This window comes from Meriones unguiculatus, chromosome 3, assembly GCF_030254825.1.
Source record: "Meriones unguiculatus strain TT.TT164.6M chromosome 3, Bangor_MerUng_6.1, whole genome shotgun sequence".
Lineage (NCBI taxonomy): Eukaryota > Metazoa > Chordata > Mammalia > Rodentia > Muridae > Meriones > Meriones unguiculatus.
In genome coordinates this window covers 31,013,778-31,040,568 of record NC_083351.1, presented here as the reverse complement: position 1 = coordinate 31,040,568, position 26,791 = coordinate 31,013,778, and the positions used below count along the sequence as shown (strand labels likewise).

At 53.9% G+C, this 26,791-nt stretch overlaps 1 protein-coding gene across 14 annotated transcripts in view; it reads right to left on the bottom strand.

The window, feature by feature from the left end:
* Positions 1–26,791, bottom strand: part of Ptprf (protein tyrosine phosphatase receptor type F) — an 81,922-nt gene that overhangs the window by 51,518 nt on the left and 3,613 nt on the right. For all 14 annotated transcript variants that reach the window (XM_021644571.2, XM_021644563.2, XM_021644566.2 and 11 more), the window contains exons 2-5: positions 23,655–23,734; positions 17,054–17,189; positions 9,191–9,336; positions 8,876–9,017 (exon numbers count right to left, since the gene is read on the bottom strand). In XM_021644571.2, the coding sequence (XP_021500246.1) occupies positions 8,876–9,017; positions 9,191–9,336; positions 17,054–17,144 (379 nt within the window). In that variant the 5' untranslated portion in view covers positions 17,145–17,189; positions 23,655–23,734. The remainder of the gene's footprint in view (positions 1–8,875; positions 9,018–9,190; positions 9,337–17,053; positions 17,190–23,654; positions 23,735–26,791) is intronic.

Here is a 26,791-nt window from a genome sequence, read left to right as displayed (position 1 = left end):
GCAAATTTCTCAAGAGGAGGTCACACTTCCAACCCATCAACAACTGAGAAACTGAGGCCTCTGGACACAGGGATAAAAGGTTCCAAGCAGGAAGCATTCACTCTGTAGCAGGAACTTTCTAACAGCTTTACAAAATGACAATCTTTACCAAAACCTTATGAGGCATATGAGCAAATGGGGACTTGGTAGGTATCTGGAAACCCGCCCAAGGTCACTCAGTTAAATTGGAGGTGGGGCTTGGAGGAAAGCAGGTGGTAAGACCCCTGGTGCTTTAGACTAGCAAGAATGAAAAGGTGGGCAGGACAGGGGAAAGAAAGGGAGGGACGTCCCTGGGGAGGAAGGGGGGAGAACCACGCCCTTCCCCCTTTCTACACCCTCAACTGGCTTCCTTTTCAGGGCTCCACTGCAGACCCCCATGCACACACGCTCCTATGTTTTCAGGTGCTGTAAAGCGAAGCAAAACGCTCCCCACACGTGGACAGCCCTGGCACGCGCCCATGTTCCATAAGCGGGGTGCACGGGTTACGCTATAGCCTCTCCAAACGCGTCCTGCCAGCACAGGGGCTGCTGGCGCGGGAGGGCCCCTCCCCCCTCCAGGCCACCGGTAACCATGGCTACGGCAGAGAGGCGGGTGCCACCGTGGAAGGGCTGCGCGCGCGCTTCTGTCCGAGCGGGCGCGCGCGCCGCCGCCGCCGCCGCCGCGTCCAAGTCTCACTGGGCGCCGCCCTGCCCGCCCCTACCTAGGCAGAGCAGCCGCGCCCCCTCCCTGGACCCTGATCCTCAGTGGGGAGGGGGTAACGCCCTCTTAGGCATGCCAGCTCCACCAACGCAGCGCACCCAGCTCCTGCCTGCCTGGGTCCAAAAACAGTGAGAGAGGCCGCATAAGTTGCCTCCGCAGATACAGTCCGCAGTGCCTGCCAGGCCCTCCACTGCGCCGCTGGTTCCCAAAGCAGAAAGAGAAGCCCACTGGCACTTTGGGGGACTTTGGAGAGGCATTAACTCGGTAGCCTAAGGCCGGTAAGCCTCCACATCTAAGTAGCAAGCACAATACGCACACAGATCTGTGCACCTAGAGTGAGTGTCCAAGCGTTCAAGAACCGCTGCGCCCAACGGTGCTGTCCTTTAGATACTGTAGTTGGGAGACCTACCCCCCTCCCTGGAGAGGTCCTGCAATCTCAGGGCTTAGAGACTAGAGGGCATGCAGGAGGGCGGGGTAGAGAGGCAGGGGTGGGGGGGAGCACAGCTGATGTCCCTCAGCAGTAGAGCTAATCGCTATGACTCCACCTCTCATTTGCTATCTTGGTGTCTTCCTGGAGGAAGGAGGGTCGAGCATGCTCTTGCAAGGCAGAGAGCTTTCCCTGCAGGCTGCCTGAGTAAAGACGGTAAGGAGGATGGATGGAGGAACAATAAAGAGCAAGGTGAGTCTGGGGTACGCGTTAGAGCTCTGATACACGGGGGTAGGGTAGGGCTGGGTGGGGAAGTTTACACCAACTGGCTGCAGTGACTGGGGGAGGGAGGCTGCTGAAGGCCCCTAGAGAGCACACACAGGTCTCTTTGTCCAGCTCTGGCTGGGATGCCTGGGGCGGAGTCTGGGCCAGAGGCAGGGGGCTGCACCAGGGACGCTAACAGATGGAGACGCCTTAGAGGGGAGGGGGTGGCAGCAGGGGCGAGCACCAGCACCGTCTGTCAGGGAGACCTCTTCACCCATGTTTACCCAGCTCCGTGGCATGTCTGAATGCGTGAACATATGCGCATGCACATACCCTGGCTCCCTGGGGTGGCACCGTCTGTGAGGATGACCCCTCCTCCGAGCATGAGCTTATCACCCTGTCCCTGAACACACAGACACCTTAGAAACATGCACAGCCAGGGACCTAGAGAACTACATGGAGGCAGAGACAGGTGCAAAAATAGAAACCTCCATGTGCACACGGAGGGGCATCTGCAGTGACAAGCACCTGTGGAAACAGACTCCCGCAAGCAGAGCTAGAGGCGGCCTGCACAGAGCTGTGGGAACGCCAATGTGAAGACATGCAGAGTCAGACACACACACGCTAAGACACATGCACCTGGAGACACAATAAAGACCCAAACCACTCAGGAACCTCTGTGGGTGGCCAGGCCCCACCCTGCCCTCTGGGCACTCCAAGAAAGCCTGAGGCCACCACCGCCCTGTCCCCAGAGCAGGTCCCTCCTCAGCAAAGACGGAGAGCCCTCCCAAATCTGTAAGCTCTCAAACCCAGGGCCTGGGCACACCCCGCCCCCAGGCTCCCAGCCTCTAAGGGGGGCCTGAGGGGCCTCAGGGCCTGCCTCCCTTCCCAGCTTTCAGTCTCGACTTTCAGCTGTTTTTCCAAGAGAAAACTCCCACCTCTTCCAGCACTCAGATTTCATCAAACTTGGCATCTTAAAAGCCTGTTTTGTTTTTGAGTCTGAGCTGTTTGGGGCCTGTCGGCAGCCACAGCCTCCCCCTCTTAGTAATCCTCCCCCCCACCCCCACCCCGGGCTTCCCTGGCACTCCACATGGGCCTACTCAACCTGCCAGGTGAGGCCTCCCCACCACACAGTCAGTGGACCCAGTGGCCATGGCCTGGTTCCCACATTCTAGGCTCTGGCGCATGCTGGGCTCGCCCTCCTGGTGATCCTTTACTCTTTTTTTAACCACTTACCTCTCTAGGTTCAGGCCTTGCTCCCAGTCACTCCAGACCACTGACAGCCTCCCACTCGCTCTTCAGGCCCCCTGCAGCCCTGCCGCCGCCCCCGCAGCTTCCTGAAGCGTGCTTGCCAAGGTCAGCTCCAACTCCAGAACTAAATCCAAAGGACACTGTCCAATCCTCATCTTGCTTGGCTTCTCTTCCTTCACACTCTTCCATCAACTTCCCTTGCTCTGGCTTCACTCCTATCTCGGGAACCTCCTCCCAACCGCAAGAGCCAACTCCTGGGGATCCTTCTGGCTTGGCTTCTTGGTTTTCGAGATTCCATTTTTCCAGCTGCCCCTCAAGAGTGCCGGGCAAACCCGTACCAGACCTTCTCCACATTTTTACGTGGATGTCTGCACACACCTGACTTGACAGATTTCAAATTAGACTTAACTCACCTGCCCAGAACTGGGCCTCTTCCTGTATGTCAATTTTAGAAAACTGGCTCTGCCATCTACCCAGCCCTGGAACTGGGAACCCAGATCCACCTGCCTCTGGGGCCTCACCGGCAGCCTCACAGGATACTCCCTAGCTGAGCTGTCTCCCTGCCTCCTCTACTCACAACAAGGTTCGGGCCGGTGCTAGCGCTCACCCAGACGGACCACATCCCCTTTTCACAGGTCTGATGCACTTGCACCAACAAGGACTTCCCTGAAGCACGAAGCTGGTCACGCCATTCCCCTTCCTAAGCCCTTCTCTCCCCTGGTAACCAGGGTAAGGAGGGCACCTTACCGAGGATGGAGAATGTGTATCCAGGGGCATCTAAAACCTCCAATTCGGAGAGCTATTTCTAGCTGGTTCCGCCCATGGTCACAAGCCAGGGGGAAAGGGCAGTGAGCACAAAGCAAGCCCGAGAGACCTGTGAGCACAGGGGTGGAGAGCCAGGCTGTGCACAGGTACGTGTTCTGTGTCCACACCAACAGAAGAGGACGCCACTCAGAGAGTTCACTCGAGTCTTTGAAGACTATCAGAACTGGGGAAATTAGAGGATCCCAGGAAACCCAGGTTCTGAACTCATGGCTGGCACTACTGCCCCATTCCAACAGTGCCCTCCTACCTGACGATACCTCAAAATGGGGCCTGAACCTCCCAAATCTGGCTACAGCACTTCACACCTGCTTGGTCTTAAAATCTATGTGGTCACAGGAAATGGAGGTTAGGCCCCAAAGGCTGCTGGACCAGAGGCATGTTGGTGCCTCTGCTGCCAGGGAAGAGCAGAGGCTGTCTGGACTTTCTATAGCAGCTCTTTACCCGAATCTTCCCACCAAGAGTGAAGGGAACAGAAAGGCTTAGGGCAGGAAAAGATGATCCCCAGGAAAACATACTCACCCTGCCCAGCCCAGGCAGGACACCTAGGGACAGAGTCAAAGGTTGCTCATCATCAGCCTTTTCCCTCTAGCTATTTCCAAAGATACTGTGTGTGTCTGTGTGTGTGTTGGGGGTGGGGGAAGATGTGTGTGTCCCAAGAAGTTACTCATTACCCTACAGCCTCAGAGCATATAAGAGTGAGAGCAAGCACAGAACCCAAGATCCAGCTGGGCAGTATCACAGGCTCTAGCCGGATCCCCAGGCCCGTGGCACAGGTGGCCAGTCATGCCCACGCAGCAGACACAGAGGCCAGGTGGAAGCACTAGTGGGCTAGGTAGGGGGTGGGGAAGGAGAGGCCCTAGATCCTTCTGAGGCCAGGTTAGTCGTGTGCCCTCCTGCTGAGGTGCCACTGCAGCAGGTGACAATAACGCTGTCCAGCACCCATCACTGTCCAGCTGTCCCAGCTGACCGACAGATCCAGGCAGAGTCTGTGGGGTCCCAGAGACAACAAATCTCAGCACAACACCTCTGACTCCCCCTACAGCACCAGACTGACCGTACACAACCGGGTCAGCCTGCTGACTCTCCTGCTATTCACAAAGGTAAGGTAAAATGTCCCCCGCTGTAAACCTTGTGGCGAGTGTGCAAGCGCACACCTCCACCCCCCCCCACTACTGGCCGGCACAGGTATTCCACAATCCAGATACTGCCTGCTGTGCACACGTGTACACATCCTGCTGCACACGTAGCCCACAAAGCACACACCGCCTGCTTACGCATCATGCCCACCCTCCGAGCCTGAGGCAGCCCCTGTTACAACAACCCCTTTACGCACACTCCCGGTCTACACAACCCTTCACACATGCTCACAGTGAGCCCGCCATCCTCGATGTCCACGGAAACACAAACATGGAGCCCTTGCGCCTGGCCCCCAGGACAAGTGAGGAGGAGTCTATTCCTGCTCCACAGCCTGGTTCCCCAGCTTCCCTTGGGCACTCTGTGTCCCTTTCAGAACCTACCCAGTCACTAGGGCCCCTCCCACACCTCTGGCTGTCCAGCTTCCCGCCTGAGGCTTTTCGGACCACAGTTCTGCCAGGCCTGGACTCTGCAAGCCCTGGGGACTCTATGACCTCCAAAGCATGCTCAACGCCCTCGGCATTCGGCCCCCACACCTCTGAAGGGAAAGCCCAGCACCAAGGCCTGACTCCCTTCCCCCACCCCTCCCCTCCTCGTGAGGGAAAATGTCAGATTCCCTGTCTCAGTGGCGGCAGCGGGCGGGTTGGAGGGGGAATGATTCAGCCACCGCCTCAAGAGTGCGGAGCGAGAAGAGCTTTTCCTGCCATTACCCGGCGAGGGAGAGGCTGGCGCGCTAATGGCTTCAATTACCACTCAGACAGGAACGCTGGGCGGCAGGGCCCTGGTACTCATCACAGGACAGGACAGGACTGGCCCACCTCTAGCCAGCATGTGCTGGACACCCACCTTATACCCCGGCAGGGATGCTGGCACACAGGCTGGCTATCCCAGGGCAGCAGGCTAGGTCTCATACAGTTGCACTAGGAAGAACATTGCTCCAGTAGCAGCAGTCATGTGGGACCTAGCATGGCAGTGTCCACAGAGGCTACAGTGGGGGTGGCCTGAGCTGGGCCTGAGGTAGAATGAGGCAAGGGCAGAGGGCCCCTAAGGAAGTATAATACAGGGATTCCCTTTTTCTTTTTTCTTTTTTTTTTAAATTTTATTTTTATTAATTACAGTTTATTCACTTTGTATCCCAGCTATAGCCCCTCCCCCATCTCCTCCCAATCCTACCCTCCCTCCCTCTTCTTCCCCGATGCCCCTCAGGGATTCCCTTTTAAAGATACACTGCTCCTGCTCCTGGACCAGGCTTCGAGGCATTCTCCTGCCACTCCCAAAGCACCTATCTCTTGGTACGCACTAAACATGCCTATATTCAGAGGGTGCATGTAGTGTGAGTGGTGGGTAGGGCATTCAAGGGTTATTTCCCAGCCCCCAAAACAAGCTCATCTCATGACTAAGACTCTGTGGTGGCCACACAAAAATGGCCCTGGCTCTCCCTGGTGTCAACCCCAGTGATGCAAAAACCAAAAAAGCCATCTTTTCACCTATTTCCTACAAGTACCCCAGCTTCCCTGGCCCCCAACACCCAGGAAAGGAGGGGTGGTGAGGAAATGGTTGAGGGTTGGTCTGGGCTGCCTCTCTGAAGTCCTATCCCCTGTGACATTCCTTTCTGCCAAGCCTTAAGCTGGTCAAGGTTACAAAGAGCAATAGGACAGACAGGTCAGCACTTTGTCTTGCTGGTGCAGTGTTTCAGGAGCAGGAGGGGCCCATGAGGCCCACAATCCCAACCACTCCATTACAGCAGGGACCTGTGCCACACTTCATCAGACACCTTCCAGGCCCCAGAGACATACACAGATATCCTCAAGCCTGAGAATGGGGATAAAAGTATGTATCTAGTACTGGGCTCCATCCCCAACACCACATAAAAATAAATACCCTCTAATCCATGAAAAGAAACTCTTGACCAGGAAGGCTGTTCCTAATGGGAACCCTCTGCCAGCGTGAGCAATCTTCCCCAGGCTGCAAGAGACCCTTTAAAAGGTAAAGGGCAGGAATTAGCTCTGGGAGGAATTAGCTCTCCATTCTCACGAGGAGACTGCTCCCCAGCCGGAGGTGATGCCCCGAATATGCCCACCAGGCTATGGCCACAGTTCCAGTCTTTTAGACTCCACTCAAATGCCAGGCAGGGCACATGGCCCTCTGCCGGGGCAGATGGCAACAGGTGGATGTTTGGGGCAGAAATACTTTCTCCTGAGTCACAAAAGTAGAGAAATGGAGGTCAGAAACGACAGGAAGGAATTTCAGAGCCAGTGATTTCAGTGCAGTGCTGGTTTTCCGGGCCCCTGCTCCCAAATGGAATGAATAGTGGGGCCAGCACGACCCAGACAACTGCAGCAGCAGGAGCTCAGGTGTCCAAGCTTCAGATGGTACACGGAGACCCCGGGATGGAGCCTGCCCGGAGTTAAAGCTCCACACTAGCCTGGACAGTGGGTTTGGATCCTGGATCTTGGATGGAACAAATGTGGCCCAGAGGCACAGTCACTAGCCCAGAGTCCCTGTCTTAGCCACTGTCATCTATGGCCCCCCCACACGGGGGACCTAACACAGCTCTGTTAGAATCCATTGATTCACACAAGACACACAGATGCAAGAATTACTGAATGGATGCATGTGTGAACATATAAAGCCAAAGCGTAAAAATGGCCAATGTGAAAAGATGTTCAACTGCTCTTGTAATCAAAGAAATGCAAATTAAATTGAGATGCCATTTTTTGCCTATTAACTTGGCAAAGCTTTTTTTTTTTTAAATGGTAATTTCCACTGCTGGTGAAGATGTGCAGAGAAGAGGCTCTCTTATGCCCTCCCTGGCAAGAATATAAACAATCTTCTAGCAATATTGAAGGCTTATAAATGTAGCTGCCCTTTAACTTAGCAACTGTACTTCATGAACCTAGAATAAGGAAATGATCAGCAAAGTGACATACTTTCAAGGACATGTGTTACACCTTACTTATACAGGCTGAAAGCTGAGAACATATGCACCCAACAAAAAGGGAATGGCTGAATAAATTAGGGTGCTTTGACGTGACGGCTTACCCATCGCCATTAAAAATAATGATGCAGAAGAATATTTAATGGCAAGGAAAACGCTCACAATATATTGTTTTAAGCAATGGCTGGGGAGATGGCTCACTAAAGTTCCTGCTGAGCAAGCATGAAGACCTGAGTTCAGTCTCCTAGCACCCATGTAAGAAGCCCGGGATTTCAGGGAACCTCAGTTCTGGGGAGGCAGGCAGGGTGGAGCTCCCTGGTCAGCTAGGCTAGCCAAATAGGTGAGCTCCATGGTCAGTGAGTGAGCTTTGTCTGAAAAACCATGGGCTGGCCCTCCAGCATGGGAAAAAATCAAAACAAAACCCCAAAGTCACAGTTCTGTTTAAGTAGATTAATAAAAATATACATACACACATAATCAAAACATGACACAGAAGATAGGCCACCAAGAAATAACCAACAGCAGTCAGGGCAGGATAACAGGAGATTATTATTTCTCCCCATGCACTATCCTATACTTCTCAATTTTTTAACAGTGAACAGCTATTGGTATTGCATTTAAAAATGAAAGTAGCAATCAATACAGTATTTTGAAAACGCACATTCAGATTCATGTATCCATTGTGGTTAAGGTTTAATCGTGTCACTTCCCAGCCCATTTGTGGTTCGTTTCTCAGCCTGATCCTCCAGACTCAGAGTCACTCCCCCCACCTCTCCACTTGAAAAGCCTCAAACTGACCACTCAGCGTTCTGGAAGCCTGCTCCCCCTTACGCTCTGGGCCTTGGCAAACACTTAGAAGCCAAGTGTCCACACTCCTTATAGAATTGACTGAGCACTGACCGAGGGGTAGCATATAATCAAGTAACATTCTGGACTTCATGGCAGTTAAAGCAAAGTTTGTGAATGAATGAATGAATGAATGAATGAATGAATGAATGAACCACCACATGAAAAAAGACACTAAACATCACATAAAGCCCAGCGCCAGCTCCTTGATCGGGGCACCAGAAATACACGGACACTGACAGCTAGGTTTCAGTGCCACTGTCATAAGCCCATGGCCACAGAGCTACAGCACCAGCCCTCCAGTTTAACCCAGGCCCAAGGGAGCAATGACCCGGCTCAGCAGGAAGGCAAATCCTGCCAGCACTCAGACCCCAGGAACACTGGTCCTGGTGGGACTCCGCCCACACCTCAATCTACCTGGCCACCATGCCATGTCCCCCCCAGGACATACCTTCGAGCACCGACAGCTTGGCACTTGTGTTGATCTCGCCTAGACTGTTGGTGGCTGTGCACTCATAGATGGCTTCATCTCGCTGCACTCGTAATGGCTGGATCCGCAGCACTGACCCTGCTCCATCGTCAAACTCAATTACCTATCACAGGACAGATGCGGTCATAGCTTGTTAGGGGTGTGGGGATCTACTAACCAGTTTTCTAACATCCCAAAAGGCCCCTGAAGGAGACTAAGAGGAACAAGAGAAGGACTACACAGAGAGCTGGCCAACCCTAAAGCCTGCCCAGCCCTCCCGGCTGGCCGAGAACAAACCTCAAAGCGCTGGGAGCTAACTTTCTTCCCCTTCTTCATCCACGTGATTCGAGGCTTGGGTTCCCCTGTGGCTTGGCACACGAAGGAGGCCACCCCTCCCGACAGCCCAGTCTGGTCCTCGGGGACCTTAACAAAGACAGGTTTGCCTGCAAGAGACAGCGACACTAAATCATGGTGGCATGGTCACATCAGGCATGGCCAACACTGCAGGTAGCAATCCTCGGGGACAAGTGGCAAGAAAGATGTAAAGAAAACAATAATAATACCTAACTTTTATATAGTGCTTAATAAGTACCAGACCCTGTTCAAAGAGCTGAACCCTTAACCCTTTGAAGCCAAGGAGGTGGGAGCTAGAATTACTGTTTACAGAGAAGAAAATCAGGGTGTAGAGAAGTCAAGATATCTGCCCAACGCGACATAGCTAGTAAAGAGCGGAGTCTGGAGATGGGGTTTCCTGCCTCTGTGTGTCTCCTGCTCCTGGTTACTCCAAGCTCTGGGAAAAACAAAAATGTACTGGAAAACTGCTTTCTGGGACAAGCCCCAGACTCTCCTGAGACATTCCGTCTCCCTCTATCTCCCCTAAGCAGACCCTAGGACTCCTCCTCTTTGCTAGCCCTACATTCCAACAGCCCCAAAGGCCTGGACATTCCAGCTCCTGAAAGGCTCTGGATGGCTTCCCAGAGGGAGGCTTTCCCATAACTCCCTGCTGCCACCCCTGCCCCCACAGCACGGGCAGCTCCACAGGACAGGGGCTCAGGCAAGGTCCTGCCACACCCTGGTTTACATGCCAGGGTTGACCCACAGCCTCTTATCCCTTCAAGTCCTACCACCCAGGGTCGAAGCCCCCAGAAACCTGGCTCATTGAGACGTAGCAATGCCTCGTTAATCCTGACAGTGGATCCATTTCCTATTAATCAAGCCAATGAACAGCTCCAGGAAAGCTAGTGCCTTGGGAACGGACCCTTCGGACTACCTGCTTGGTACCCACGAGCTCAGGCTCGGTGTCGGGCCTGGCAGAAAAGCACCCACCCTGCACTGGGTACTTTATCTTGCCTCTTTCAGCATCTCCACTTCACAGGCTGAAGGATCGCATCATGTGCTCAAAGTCACACAGCCAGTGAGTAGGGACATATTTAGGCCCATCAGAGTCCAAAACACACGACACAGAAAGTTCGCAGGAGACAGCTGGCGGACCTTGTCAGAGAGCATGGCCGGTGGCGGCAAAGGTCAGACTAAAGACATGGAGTGAGTGAGAGGGCAAGGCAGGCCGTGACTGGGAAGGAGATGGCATCTGGAGGGAGGTTTGTAAATTCTCAGGGTGTTAGTTTATTTGTATTGATGTGTATGTGCCTGCTTGTCTGTATGTGTGCCACGTGCACGCAGTGCCCACAGAGGCCAGAGGGGGGCGTTGGGTCCTCTAGAACTGAAGGTGGCTGTGAAGTGCCTGATGTGGGTGCTGGGAACCAAACCCAGGTCTCTACAAGAGCACTCGCAGCAAGTACTCTTAACTGCTGAGCCAGCTCTTCAGCACCAATTCTGGGGAGGCTTTGGTTTTTGTTTTTAAGGACGAGAATAATGATGTCTAAGGGCAGGCCTTCACCAAGGGCAACGGGTATGTTATCACCCTGGTATATCACTTTGGAGACAGGGAAACAGAAGCAAGGGGTAAAAGGACCAAAGACCAACACGTCACAGTGTTTTGGGGGTGAAGCTGGGGTTCATCCTACATTCTAAACCTTGAACTCATTTTTAAATACCTGTGCTCCCCAGGAAGGAAGCTTGGGACCCACCAAAGTCCAGAGAGTCCCCAGTACATGGACTGAGAAGTCATACAGATGACCCAAAAGTTCACCTGTCTGCCGCTCTCACCCCGGGCCAACTGTGGAGAGAGGCCTGGGTCTTTCCTAGTTTTTCAATGTCCTAGAATCTGCAGAGCCTGTCACTGTTGACTGTACTTGTCAGACAGGAGGACCCCTTCCAGGCCCAGCAGCTCCCAGCTCCCCATCTGCACTGCCACCATCTCAGTACGGGACAAACAGCTGGGGGTAAGCTGATGTCCCCACCTCTGCGTCACCCCCACCACACCCCAGTTTCCTCAGTTCTGAAGCCTGAGAAAAGTCTCCGCCTGGTCAGATCTCTCCAAAGGCCTCCCGCTGCTCTTTATAAACTCCTACTGCTATAGACAGAGCCCTGCCAGCTCTGACCCAACCACCCTCCCCAGAGGCCTGGCTTTAGGGACCCGCAGAAGCAATGCTCCCTGCAGCCTCAGGGCCTTTGCGTAAGCCACACCTTCTGTTAAAACCCTCTGGGACTACCCCTTTACCCACTCAACTCCTAAGTCACCTCTGACCATTATCATCATCTCAGAAAACCATCTCCTCACCCCACCCCCATTAGCGTAGTCCATGCTCTAATAGTAGTCACTCTCCCTGCCTCCCACAGTATGCTCACAGTCCCAGCGCGTGCGTGGTTGCAGCCTTCCACCTTTTAGGTGTTTAATAGTTACTTCCCAAACAGACCATAACCTTGGGCAGATTCTATGTCTGTGCTGCTTCCTGCCCTTTCCCGTCTGACCCAGTTCCTGACACCCAGGGGTGCAAAAGACAGGAAGAAATGGACAGAGGCAGGAATGTGAAATGTGAGTAGAGACTGGGGCCCTTACATACTCCTTCCCTCTGGGCATGAGAGAAACCCAGGGACTAAGGGCCCCTCCAGGTCCTGCCTCAACGTGTCTACAGCGAAACCAGAGGCTGGAACCTGAAGAACCAGAAAGACAAGGAGTGTGCTGGGGTGGGGTGGGGTGGGGTGGGGTGGGGCGGGGCCTCCGAGCCAAACAAAGAGCAGAGAGGCTGGGCAGGAGAGCCAGGGAGAGCGTGAGCAGCCAGGAGGAACAGGCTGGGAGCTGTGTGGGGGCTGGACTGTGCCCAAGGCCTGGGGCCATCAGGGAGGTACAACTACTCCTCTCCCTTGGAGGCTGGAGAAGGGCCAGGGTGCTGCCCAGGATCAGACTGGCAGTGCTACTCCAGTCCCAGGCTGTCCAGGGCGGGACCCCTGGATGCCCAGACTTTGCCTTGCTTCCTACCAAGGGGACCCTCCACCTGGCACTTCCTCACTCCAGAGCTCCAGCTAGCCCTTAATTTTCCTGTTCCTCAGGAGACCTTCAGGGACCACAGTCAAACCTGTCTCCCCAAATTTGCTCCTGCTAGCCTCTCTGGATTCACTTTTCCCCCTTTTGAACAAGTATCTTGCATGCACTTGCCAGAGGTCAAGCACTACACTGAGAACAGCGTGGGCCCCAGAGTCCTTACCTACCACCCAGGCCTGCCTCTGCGTGCACCCTGCACCCCTTATTGGGCCCTCTTCCAGACTGTGTAAGCCTGCCCCATGTCACACTGCCAGTTAGAGTGCCAGGCAGGCAGGAAAAACCAGGCTACTGTGACCACTCTGCCCTGGGCCTCATCAGCTGGTGATGTGTGTGTGTGTGTGCATATGAATGCAAGTGCGTACGTGCCATGGTGCACATGTGAGGGTCAGAGGTCAGCTCTGGGAGTCAGTTCTCTCCTTCCACTACGTAGATTCCAGAGGTTGAAATGACCTCTGACCTGGTGGTGAACGCCTTTACTTGCTGAGCCATCTAACAAGGTCTATAAACAACACTTTTGAGGCCAGGAAAACAGGGTGCCATCTGAACATGGCAGGGGCAGCTCTGTGTCAGTTACCTGCTGTGTCACCCGACCCTGTGGGCAGCTACTCACAGTGGGACACCCTGGGACATCCTCCACGGGCCAACAGCTGACCCTGTAGATGAGAGGAAGTGCCTTGGGGAAGAAGCATCCCCTTAGAGAGGTTACAGACATGCAACTCCAGAGACAGCTAAACTGGGCCACCTCCGAGGTGCCTCCACAGGAGGACTGGCTGCTATTTGGTGCCTCACCTGAGGGGCACATGTACACAGGCACAAAAACAGCGTTGGACATGGAAGGAGTCAGCACACACAGCAGAGAAGGATCATGAAGGAGCTGCTGGAGAGGTGATTCCCAGGTCCTGAGCGGCCAGCGAGCTGGGGAACTCATTAATGAGCACCCGTGACTGCTGCTGGCAAGTTCCCCAGCCCAGTCCACTCAAGGGCAACCCTAGTTCCAGGAGGCCCTCCAACAGGGGGAGCACTTAATAGGTGCCAGGTGTCTTGCCCACGTGACCTCAGTTAACCTTTACAGGTAGGAGTGATTACCCCTATTGTGCAACAGGAAAACAGGCTCAGGGAAAGCACTTGTGATGGAAGCTCCAGAGGGCAGGGTCTAGCTGGACCACCCATAAGCATGAGGGGGAAGGGCCCTGCCATGTTCCAAGGCAAGGGGGGCTCTGGAGGAGGGGAAATGTATGCTCTGCAGGCTCCTGCTCCCCGGGACCTGCATCTCTGCTGCATACTACCCACCCTTCAGCTACCAGACACCTTGCTGAACTCCAATGCATGCAAAGAACTACATCATAACCAGGACCCAACTTGCACCTGGTGTTGGGTGGGGGGAGGGGCAGGGAGAGGGGGCGGGGGTTCCTGCTGCTGTCTTGTGCTGTGTGCACGTCTCACTCTGGCTTTCCCATAAGCTCAGAAGCCCAGGGGTATAGCTTTCTTTTTTTTTTTTACCCTGCCAGTCTCACTTTTTCATTAGGCAATACTCTGTTAGCAAATGCCCACTCATCTTCAGGAGCCCTCTATTCCAGGAAGCCTCTCAAGATATTCAGGCTACTGCCTGTGCCAGTGCTGTCCCAACCTGCCCCCGCTGTTCTGTCAGCTCACAGAACAGGCTTGTGCCCAGCTTGGTGGGTTCCGTCCTGTGATGGGTCTAAGTGGATTCTTTCTATCCTAGCACCTAACAAGTGACATCAGCAGAAAACTCTGCCCAAGGGCCGGACCAAGACCACCTCCATGCCCACATCTATAAACTTTCTCTCCCAAGAAGGCACAAACCCCTGGGTTGGGGAGACCAGGCAAGTGAGGTTCCGGAAGCGTGCATACATGAAGCAAGCATGTCTTTGTACCCAGGTTTCCACTGGCGCTGACTAGGCATCGACACTAGGCCTCCAGGCTAACTCTTGGCAGCTGCTTCTCTACCCTGCTTCTCTTCACTTCCCCTCTGAGGCCAGGGCCCCCATTCATTTGTCTCGTTAAGAGGCCTATAGAAACACATTTGTCCGCTCTGCGCTTCACTGCCCTGGTCGTCAATTCTCTGGGGGCACCCGCCCTGCCTTCTGCAGCAGCCCTGTCCGTGTCTGGCTGCTTGCCCCTAGTGAGAAGTCCTGCAGGTTCAGTCCGAGCCTGGCCACGATGGGGAAAGATTCAAAAGTGAGTGTAATTTAAAGGAAAGGACAGACCCTAACTCCCGCGGTTGGCTTACCATAGTCCTTAGCTAATGCCTCTACTCTATGGCTCTTGGCTGGGACAGTGGCCAAGTCACAGCACCAGGGCAGGGGTCCACCCTTAGCAGAGGCAGGGTCTCAGCTTCTTCACATGGTTCCCACCGTCTAGCCCCTGTTTGGTCTCTGTAACCAAATCACTAAGGAGCCAGCACAAAGATTCCTGGAAATCTGCCCTACAAACAGTTCCACCTCACTCCTCCTGATTCCAATGAAGGTCAGGCCTGTCCTACCCCTTTACCTATACACCAACCCTCTCCAAACCCTGAGCTGGAAATGTCTAAACTCCCAGTGTTCCCTGCTGGCCCCAGCAGATAGACCCAGAACAAAATGCCCATAACAGCAAGCCATGAAGAGTGCAGGGGACCAGAGCATGAACCACACTACTACAGGAAGTAATGACAGCTGAGTCAGTTCTGGACACACACACACACACACACACACACACACACACGTTTGTTTTTGGATACAGGGAGTCATGTAGCCGAGGCTTGTCCTCAACTTACTGTGTAGCCAAGATAATCTAGAACTCCTAATCCTCCTGCCTCCAACCTCTCAAATGCTAGGATTACAGGCCACCATGCCTGACTTCGGTAGAGTGGAAAAAGAATTAAAGAAGGCTCAGAGAGAGAGAGCTATGTGCAGCTGAGAGAAGAGAGCATGGGAGGTTCTGGGTGGAGCAGAACAGTGAAGGGTAAGGTTAGCAGAGAGGAAGACAGCTAAAGCTGACCCTGCAGGCAGTGGGGCAAAGGAGAGACACAACCTGCTTCTCACTGTGCAGCAGAGAATGGCCTCGGAGGGAAGGGGCCGCAGGCAGAGAAACCATCAGAAGGCATGCTCTAACCCAAGCAGAAGGTAGAGGGGAGAGCAAAGTGGATGCATTCCAAAGACACGCAAAAGGTAGAGGCCACAGAACCTGGAGGTGGACAGAAGGGAGTGAGGAAACTGGAAGGAGGCCCAGGTCTCTGACTTGGGGACCAGGTGGGTGGTAATACCAGCCACAGAGAGAAAATGGGAGGCAGACAAGGATGGCGGCTCAGGGTCGCAGGCTGGAGCATGCTGGGTCAGAGGCCACACAGAGAAGGCAGTTACTCTCCTAGGTCTCACTGTTTCTCAAAGCTCAGTGGCAGTCCTCCCCTGCCATCTTGAGCCCGGAGACTATCTGAGGATCGTGGAGAAGAGTGACAACAGCCCTTCACTATCCGAGGGCCACGGACAACCCCAGGGCCAGTGCTCTTGTCATCCTCAGTCACACCTAGTGTGCCCTCTGCTATAACTCTTCCCCTCTAGCTCCACGATCTCACCCAACAGCCCCAGCCAGGCCTGAGGATCCCGCTTTCTAAAGTTTTCCACCTGACTTCCCTTTTAGACACCCCCAGCCCTGCACTACCATGGCTAGACACTCCAGAAGGCCCACTCCCTCCCATTCTCCCAGAGCTAGGGCCCAGCCTCTGAGGACAAAGGGAGGGGTGCTCCAGGGCCACCCACTTCCATGACTGGTTCCTGAATTATTAATGAGCCATTTAGAGAGAGCCCTCTGGTGGGACAAGGCTCTTGTCTAGAGACCCAGGGTGGATACAGGGATCCCTATGGTGTGCTGTCCTGGGGCCTGACCCCTGGGTTGGCCCTGAACTGCCTCTGGGTTCAGGACAGGCTGGGAATAGGCCCTTCCCCCCAAGGGACCTCAGCTCCGACCTTGCCCCTCCCCCCAGCCTGCAGATTGGCTAAGCCTGTCCTGTGCTCCGCCTCCCACCAGTAACCAAGCAGTGGTAACCATGGTGACGGGGCGGGCTATGGCCAGTCTTATAGTGCCAGGCAGGGGGAAGGGCAGCAGCAGGGAAGAGACCAAAGTTCAGAGTTGGACTTGAGCAGGGGACAAATCGTCTTCCCCAACACACAAACACACACCTCATTTTCATTCCCCAACCCCTCTCTCCTTCTTCCAAGCCAAGCCACACAGTCCTTCCCCTATTTTCCAGGGATTGCACGCCTGGCTCAGGGAAGGAGGTGCTTTGCCTTGAAAGTTCCTTGGAAAAGGGAAGGATACAGGTAATTCAGCTTCTAAGGCCTCCCTGGACCTGTGACATGTCTGGCACCCTGCTTGCCTCTACCCAGGGTCTTCTTCTACAGAAATCGGCAATAAGGACAAAGCACATGCCTACGCACGGCACACAAAGACCACACAAATCCAAAACATGGCTCCCCAACTCCACAAGACAGGGTCACACTTGGACCTGCATTACTCTGCAGATATCCTGGTACTCCACAGGATGTTCAGAGGAAGGAGGAGGAGCAGGTACTCCTTAGAAGGGGGCTTCCAAGTGGGTGTCTCTAGGACAGAAGGACTAGAGTGCTGTCCATCTGGCCTCCTGTTTTTCTTTCCCCTAGCCCTGCTAGAAGGTGTATCACTTCTCAACCTGTATCTGCATGGTGAGGGGTCAGACTTACTGTCGCCGTGAGCGCCTGCCATTAAACCAAGCATCACGAGTGCAGGTACCAGGGGCACCATCCTTCTCCCTGGGGCTGGCTCGGGGGCCATCCAGCGTTCTAGCTCCACAGCCAGCCACAGCCCAAGACAATCCACCTGTAACGGAGAGAAGGGCAGAGCCAATTAGCCAGTGCCTACTCGTGTTCCTCCTGCCCATGCTGCCTCCTGGCCCCTACCCATCCTCACTGCCCACTCAGAGCTGACTTCAGCAAGTCCCATAACCGGCTGTGTAATGGCTGCCCAAGCTCCCTCACCACTGAAGGTCAACCCATCCTACAGAAAGAGTGCAGAGGCCTTCAGGGCATTCTCTAAACCCAAGGAATGGGAAAAGAGCTAGTTAGAAACTAGCACAGGCGTGGTCCATTCCAGATTTTGAGTTTCCAACTCACATCATTAAGGGGATGGGGACAGGGAGCGAAAGACAACACGTGTCTTGCGACAAAGACCAAACAAAAACAAGACAGAGACAGAAATAGCGAGCAGATTCACACAGTCCAAGGACATCCCAGTCCCTGGGGCATCCTGTTGCTCTTCCTCAGGAAGCAAGGGGCCAACCCCAACACGCTCAGCAGAGGGGCCCCAGAATACAGACTTAGCATCAGTTGGTTCCACCTTGTCAGAGGCTCACAGCCAAAGCCACAACCCGTCAGGGCTCGCCAGGACTGCTTTCTGCCAAGTTACAGTTGCCCCACCTGGCCACCCTCAACCTACCCGATTCCCATGGCACCTTCCTAACCCAAAGACAAACTCTAAGGAGGCTGGGAAATGGAATGCTAGCCCCTAAGAGTCAACAGCCATGCTTCCTCTTCCCTTGTCCCAAGTATCAAAAGCAGGTGTGGAGGGCTGTGCTTGGGGCTAGCTAAAGCCTTCAGGGCCTTGCTCACCCTCCTGTCCACACACCTCTTCCACTCTGCAACTGCCTGTTGAAGCCTTCCAGTGGCCACACTATGTCCTGGTGACAGCTCAATACCAGGGGTGAGTTTTTGAAGGTTATTTTTCCCCCCATGCTCCCCGCCTAGGGGTTTAGGTGACATGTAGCAGTGCCAACCAATTCCTCTCTCACTGCCACAGGGCACTGGCACATGGCCAGGCTTCATCCATGCTGAAGACACAGCAAGGGTGTAATGGGGGAGTGGCACTGGGCGTGACCCGGGGGCCCATGGGACCCCACAGTGCTAAGAGAATTTTCAAGGTGAGAGGACAGGTGAACAGAAGGGACGGAGCTCCAACATGGTTCTGCTCCTTCCTGGAGCTTGAACCCTTATCTGGACTTAGGACAGTCAAAGATCATCGAGTGAATGAGCAGCAGGTGAACAAAGGTAGATACAGCAGGTGGGACTGTGAACTGAGGCAGGGGCAAGAGACAGAGGGGAGGGGAGATGGTCCCTGTCCTAGAAGCTTACCCAAACTGGAAGTAAGGAGTAGGCAGCGGAGGCCACAAAGCTAAAAGGACACGGTGTGGTGTCTGTCTAGCACTACTTATTCCAGGCTGAAGGTTCCGCCGAGTGATCGCAGAGCTGAGGCGGTGCAGTACAGCGAGGACATACACTGCCATGTCAGGATGGGAGTTCAGGTCCTATCCGGGCTTGTTCGTCACAGCCCCGTGGTTATCTTAGTGCAGCCATCATGAGGTCAGGTGCTGAACTGCCTGGCCAGTTACCACGGGACCATGGTAGGACTCTGTAGGTTAGTACAGATACCCAGGGTACAACTCACAGGCGTGTCACAGCACAGGTCAGGCAGGTCTCATGGGTGAGACATCACATTACGCCTGAGAGTTTAACGCCCATGCTCAAGCATTCCAGGCATGTTCTCCCACCCCCAACCTCCCAGTGCAGACGCCACATGGACATAACCGTCAGCACAAGTATCATGGGGCCACATCTCCCTGGTTTAGACAGAAAGGGATGAAACAGAATGGAAGTTACAAGGTGCAAAATGCACAGCACAGTCGTCACGGGACAGAGCTCCCCAGCACAATTACCGCGGTTTCACCCCCTGTAGTGGCCTTGGTATAGCAACCACAGCAGGTGCAGCATCACGGAAACAGCGTCTGGTCCAGACACCATGCATGTGCACACAGAGGGTACAGGGAGCTGGGTAAAGCCGCCTGATAAGGACATCAGAGGTATCCCAGTACACTGTCACAGAGGTGCCACAGACACCATGCTATAAGGCCATCACGGTGTCTCACTCCCACAACACCTAAGTGAAATTCTCAGATAACAAGTGTAGCAAAGGCCAGTGGCTCTTACTTGGGGACTCAAGATCCCCTGGGTATGTCAGGTAGTGTTCAGAACACTTTGTTCAGATCCACAGCATAGGAAGAAGGCACAAGGGGCCAGAGAGATGGCTCCGAGTTAAGTCCTCTGGACCTGCATTTGATTCCCAGCGCTCAAACAGCAGCTCGCAACCGTCTAACTCCAGTTCCAGAAGACGCAACACCTTCCCCTGGCCTCTGTGAGCACCAGACTCGCACATGGTCCACAGACACACACGCAGGCCAAGTCTCACACACAGGATGTATTTAAAGCTTTTTCTTAGGTTGCAAATCTAGACATTAACCCCCAAGAGAGCTGCTCCCAGTGGTCCCTGGATACAGGGACACAGACAGCTAGATCCCCCAGGAGCCCCCAGGACAGACATAACACGGGCACGATTTCAGGGAACAGCTCTGGCACCCATACGGTCTTCCAAGCCAGGGCCTCTCCCTGTCAGTAGCTCCTGGCGTGAGCAAGTGGCTCCCACCCCTGGACTCTGGGCACAGAGCCTGGCCCTGGTGTCAGGCAGTTCAGGCTGTGAGGGAGCGGCTCCAGGACCTCCTCCCTCCTCAGGAGAGGTGAGCCACCCTGAGTCCCAAACCCTGCCTTGAGTCTAGATGTTGGTCCTGCTCGCATGCTGGTCTCCAGGTCCCCTGCAGAACAAGTCTGCCTTGCTGGGCTCCCATAAACCTATGTACCCATCCAACACAGCAGTGCTCAGAACAGATAGCCACCCCACCAACATGGATGGGTGAGTTTGAGCCTCGGATGATTCAGATAGAATCAAGGCCCAAACACTGGGCACTCAAGCTCATCTGTGGATTGCGCTGTAGACCATCAGTTCTAGCAAAATGATACACTTGGGCAGGAAAACAATTACATGGCATGTGATATTATAGGGTATAATTGAGTATAATTTTTCTACATTCAGAATGGCTTTGATATATCTTTTTTTTTTTTTTTTTTTTTTTTTTGCTACACCACTGTACAGCTGCCAACTGCCCTTTCTTGGAAAGAAATGTCCTTTATTTTCAAATTTTGTCCTTGGTACTAAAATGTCCTTTCTTATATGAAGTGATCGGGACAGTAGATAGCAGTTGTTTTTTTTAATAATGTCCTTACTTGGCAAAAAAAAAAAAAAAAAAAAACACAACTGCTAAGCCCCTGTCTGGCCCTAAGTACTTTTGGAAACTGAACTGTGTGTGAAACCGAAGAGCCTGGGAATTACTGCTCTGAGGAAAAAGGGATCAGCAGGCACCATATCAAGCCACAGGACTCATGTATGTGTATCATGGAAAATGCCTGTCACTTCCATGAGGTCCACCCTAACCATCCCTGCCAGGGCCAAAGAGGGCCCCCAGGGACCATGTGACGCCAGAACCGAGGGATTCCGGGATGGAAAACAGCTGGGATCATTCTCAAGGCCCCCTCATGAATATGCAAACACAGATTGATTTGTTTCCCGTGGGCACGAGTTATTATTCACAAATATTAATTAGTCTCCAAATACCACCTGTTCCTCTGGCCTCCCCCAGCACTCCTCTCCAGGCCAGGACCCTGGCTCCCAGGAGGCTAGACACCAAACATAGACATTCACAGAAGGGGCATTCAGGGTTCCACAGTTTGCTCTGCCATGGAGGGGCGCTGGGCAGAGCGGGCAGAGAGCTGTGCATCTTCTAACCTGTGGCAGCAGCTAACGCAGCCCTTTCGTCATGTCCTGGACAGTTCACCGAGCGGTACTGCAGCAGCGGCCTCGAAGGCGGAACCAGGCCATGTCACACTTGGGAAGGAAAGCCAACATGTTTCCAACTCTCTCCAAACCAACCACTGGATTAGGGCAGGAATAAATCATGCCTTAGCCTCAACCCCCACCCAGAGAAGGTGGCTGGCAAGAAAGAGCCCGAGACTGTCTTCTGCTCCTCCAGCCAGGAACAACGTTCCCTCCCACTCTAGTAATGGGGATCCTCTAACTACAGAGGCCCCTTTTGTAGTCCGCACTTCTGACTCTTTGGGGGAGTCAAAGGGGAATCTAGGGGTGTCAAATGTCTGTGAGTGGCAGCCACGAACCTAAAAGGGGCCTAGTTACAAAACAAACAAAAACCAAAAAGGGACAACGTGAGTTCCTTTGACAGCTACAACTGTCAAAGAGTGGAATCTCTTGGATTAATGTTCACCAACTTTGCTGCCTTGAGGCCTCTGTACCCCATCCTGTCTCTGTTGCAAAAGATGCCCTTCTCTTGCCCCGGCCACTCAGTCCGCTTCAGAACTGGGTTCAGGTGATCCATCAACGTAAATCTTCCTCAACGTGACTCTCCCTAGGCTTCCAGGTTGTACAGTTTAGTGAAATCACAAGAGGGGGCACAAACCAGTGGCTCTCAGCCCAGGGTTGTTCTGGCCTGCCACAGGCCATGAGGTAATGTTTGCAGACATCTAGGACTGGGGATGGAGGTGGGTGTTACCAGCATCGAATGGGAAGAAACCTGGGACACTATGAGACATCTTACAGTATCAGGTCAGCCCCACAAAAAAGGATCACCTTGTCTAGAAAGCTTACAGTACCACAACTGTGAAACTGGGACAGACGGCAAGCTAATCAGCCTACAGCCCCAGCCCTAGAACTCAGTCGCCCTGAGACTCACTCTCACTTTCAACTAAAGGCAGTCCCAACGTGCCTGATGTCTTTAGAATCTCAAAGCGTCTCTCTACCCCTAAATTAACTCAGCCTCCAGAAGTGGGGGGCCCACAACCCCACCTCTACCCTCCAGACAAGCCACTAACAAGTAGCACCCCCAGATGGACGAGGGCTCCTTTTCCAGAGCCTCCTCTGGGAAGACGGCAGCCAGATTGCACATGCCTCTCACCTGAGGACCGACAGAAGGACACATAGCACCCTTACGGCCACTCTCCCCACCTGACCCTTCAGCCCGATCCTCCCTTCTGCCCTTCTGTAAAATCCCACGGCCCATCTTACCAAGTGTGAATACTCACAGCACCCCCATTTCCTCTCCATCTAAGCCAGAACCATTTCTTTTTAAAAAGTTTTTGTTATAATTGTGGTTACGTGGAGGTCAGAGGACGGCCCCGGGGAGTTAATTCTCTGCTTCCGCTTTTACCACTGAGTTCTGGGAATCGAACTTGGGCTGCCAGGCAGAGAGTACATTTAGCCGCTGAGCCGCCTCATGGCTCCAGAGCAGTCTCTGTCTTGGCCTCCTTTGTTAAACCATCTATCTAGAGCTGTCCAGTGTACAGGGTGATGGCCAAGAGGCATGGATCTTGCTTACAAAGGCCCACCAAGCTCAGGGACACCCTGTTACCCAGCCTGGCAAAACTCTGAAGATCCTTTCCTCATCCCAAACATCCAACTCCATCTCAACTATCTCCCATCCTCTCAGTGGAAGGCCTGCCTTCGGTCACTCCCTTCCAATCCATCCTGTGCACAAGCCACAAAAACGCGAACCCCAGGGGCTGGAGAGATGGCTCAGCAGTTAAGGGTGCTTAATGCTCTGTCTGGGGGCCCAGGGTCAGTTCCCAATACCCACATGGGGGCTCACACAACCCATAATGGATCCAACCCTCTCTTCTGCCTCCATTGAGTGCCGGGCACACACATGGTGTATATACATACACGTAGACAAACGCTACACTTAAAATTAAAAAAATTACCCCTTTAAAAGGCAAATCTAATCATGTCCCTCATGTGTGCTCTGTCTGCAGAGAGGAGGCACTAGCCAGTGCTCCGAGAATGAAGCCACAACTAGAGGAACGTGTGGACAGTGTCTGCTCGGGAACCGTCGGCCTCATCTAAGCCCACAACGTAGACTCTAACTCTCCGGCCTCTTTCCCTACAACCCCAGCCCACTGCCCTGAGCACCTTGTTCTTCAGCTGACAGGCACATGGCACATGTCCCTACAGACACATGGTAAATGGAGAAGCAGTCAGACCCTGGTGTCACCCGGAAGCCTACCTCACACCTGCAGCAGCTGATGAGGGGTCCGTCACTCCCCACCCACCTCCATCCTCGATGCTAGCCGAATGCCTCCCCTCCCTCATGTCCCCTACTCCATCCTTCACCAAGGCCCGTATTCTCCACCTGCCCAAAGAACACTCAAATCCCTTCGCTTTCTCATGCTCCTGCTCTCCCCGCCCAGGCCTCTACCATCCTCAGCCACACACACACTGGACGTCTCCTCCACAACTTTATTTGGATCTCACATCAAAACCCAAGCCACTCAGCCTGGCCCACAGCCCCCCTCCACTCCCTGCAGCCCTGCACCTGGCCACACACTGGGGCACACTCACCGGGTCTCTGCTTGCGTATACTAGTCACTCTTGCTGGGCAGTCAGCACCGAGGGCAGGGCACCAGGGCCTCCGCTCCTTCCTGGACAGAGAGAAAAAGATGAGAAAACATCAAGAATTTCATCAAAGCAGAACATAAATCGACACAGACAGGCTTTCGAAACTCGCTATTTATGCGGGAAAAGAAGAGCGGGTCACAGGTCTGTCGGTGTAGGGCAACCCCCATTTAGTTAAAACAACCATCTGGTCACTGCACTGCATTTGTTTGATGGCCTTGAAGCACCTACTATGTGCCTGCCCACCCACCTAAATCCCTGTGGCCATGGGCAACACAGGCCAAGTCTCCAACCACGGCCATAGAATCTGGGTCTGAACCCCACGGGGACCCCGCGGTGGAGCCCCACCGGCCAGGTTCTCCTCTCTCTAGCCAGCCACAGGAGCGTTCTCTTCAAGTGTGCCCTACCCTCTCCTCTCCCGGCCTGCCCATGCTGGTGTCACCGCCTACAATGAGCTAACTATGTGCTCCTGACCAGTTACCACTCATCCTCCAGAGCCCACAGCACTTCTCAGGGAAGCCTTCCATGACACCGGCAACTACATGCCTGGACTTTGCCTCAAAGCAGTGACCACAAATGTATTTGTTTACTTACATGACTCTGCATCGCTAAAATAAGCTCAGTAAACACAGGGGTGGCACGCCTGCTGGGCTCAACTCACCGTCCCCAGCACCCAGCAGGAACCCAGCACATAGTAGGTACTCAGTCAACACACGGTGAGAACAGGAGTTCACAGGGAACAACCCAGCCAAGGGGACACGCCCCAGCATGTACACCAGGCTTCAAAGAAGCTTCAGGAGCAATATTTATTTTTGACTTTCTGCTTCTCTATAATTTTTAAAATGAAGGCGTGCCCCCGGCTGCCTCCTCCGCTGGCACGGAGCGTCAGAGCCCTGCCCCGCCTTCTAAAGCTCACTTTACTGAGCGCTCACTAGCCTGTGCGTGGTCCTGGGCGGGGCCAGGGCCTAGTCACGCCCACATCACCTCATCACTAGCCCAGCTACTCTGCTGGTGCCCACTTGAAACATGCAACATTCTATCTGGGGCTCCTTCTGGGCCTCACCCCACACTCACAGCGGTGTTCCTTCGTAGTCCTGACACCTGGCTCTTCTCTGAACAGGAAACTGTGGTGAGGGGAAGGAGGGGATGAGGCTGGGAACATCTTCACTGACCCAGGACTGATGTTCATCACCAACCACAGACCAATCTCCACACATGGGAACTGTCCTCACTTTAACTTCTTTTGTTTTTCCTTTAAGATTTATTTGATGTGTGTGAGTGCTTGCCTGCACGTATGCATGTGTTCCATCTGTGTGCACATATGATGCTCAAGTTCAGAAGAGGGCATCAGATCTCCTGGAACTGGAGTTATGGATGGTTGTGAGCTGCCATGTGGGTGCTAGGAACCAAACCCACGGCGGGCATCTGTAAGCAGCCCGTGCTCTTAATTGCTGAGCTAGCTGTCCAGCCTTAGTCCTTACCTTACCCTGGTCACCTTTGGAAAGTTAGGGAGTCTTCTTAGGTGAAGAGCCCAAACCAAGGTCTCACCAAGAAAACCTCCACAGACCTGCCCGCCCCTGCTAGACCAGAGCCAAAGGCTCTGGGCCCCAAGATACTGTTAAGGGCTTCTACCCCAGTCCACCACATTTCTCCTCAACATTCCCAGTAGCCACTGCTCCTGCAGCAAGCTGCCAAGCGGGTCTGGCCAGAGGAACCGGCTTCGGAGTTACACACTCAAAGGCCCGTTTGTGTGGAGATGCCCGCCCAGTCTCACAAAGCTTGCCGTGGGGCTGTTAGCACCACCGTTGCTCAGGAACCCAGGCAGAGCGGTAGTGTTCAAGGCACGGTGTCACACCCGAGGCCATGCCAGCAACAAGCACTGGGCCTCATGCTTTGACAACTGAGACAGGCCCTACCTAAAATCGGAGCCTTATCTGAAGAGAGGCAGACACTCAAAATGGCCACAAAGCAGGTCTCAGAAACACACAAGGATCCTGAGGTTGCCAAGACCCCAAGGAACACAGAATACAGCCCAAAGCAGAGCTCTGGAGCACACCAGTCCAGGATCAAAGGGCCCCAACACAGACCACCAAGTCGCCTGTAGGACCACTCCAGGCCCACAAGGGGACAAAGCCTAGAACAGTCAGGATGGCCAGGCTACCCAGAGAACAAACTGGCATTGATACCTGGCAGGTAGACTGGCCAGCCGCTCAGCCAGGACCTAAACAGGACAGGATTTCAGTGAGGAATCAAACTGGGTACAACCCAGAAAGATCTCACACCACGCTTAGATAACAGCCATAACCAAGATCACGTAGAAGGCCCTTGCACCAACCTGGCCGGCCTTGGTAGGGCTCTGTGTCACCTGCCAGGCTGAAGCCCGGCCCACCAGTGGGACCGGGAACTAGTAGAAACGCAGAGCACAGACACCGACTGAAGCAACCTCCAGGCAGCCCTGGGGCCGCACCACAAACAGTTCCCAGAAGTAGAAGATAATAACACAGCCAAAGAAATAAACCTGGATTCTCGGGCCCAGAGGCCCGGCGCTCCCACGGTGCATCTGGACCTTGGAGAAAAGCAGAACATAGACTCTTGTGGGCGAGAGTGGGGTTCTAAACCACAAAAGCTGCCCCTCCCCAGGACCCCCTCTCTTCCAGAGCCCCACCTCCAGCCCTCTCACACCTGCCTGCGCCCTGAAGGTCAAATACACTGAAGCAACAAACAGTCCCACCAGTGGGCTGGGGGACGAGCCCCGCCTGATGGAGCGGCCCCCTTAAAGGCCCAGACCAGAGCGGCTGCTACTGCACGCAGGTGCCTCTGCCTGGACAGTGTGTTTACAAAGACGACTCAGTGATTTGCCGATTCTGGTGGAGGAGTGTATTTTCATCACTCCCATTGATGACGTTAAAACAACTGCTACCACTGAGTGGCGATCCAAGATGTGAGGCCCTGTCCCAAACAAACACGTGAGGCTTACCTTTTAATCCCCCTGACAACCTATGAGGCATGGAGTTTTATCATACCCATTGGAGAAATGAGGGTCAGAGATGATCAGCAAATTGTTCAAGGTCAAGTCGAACTCC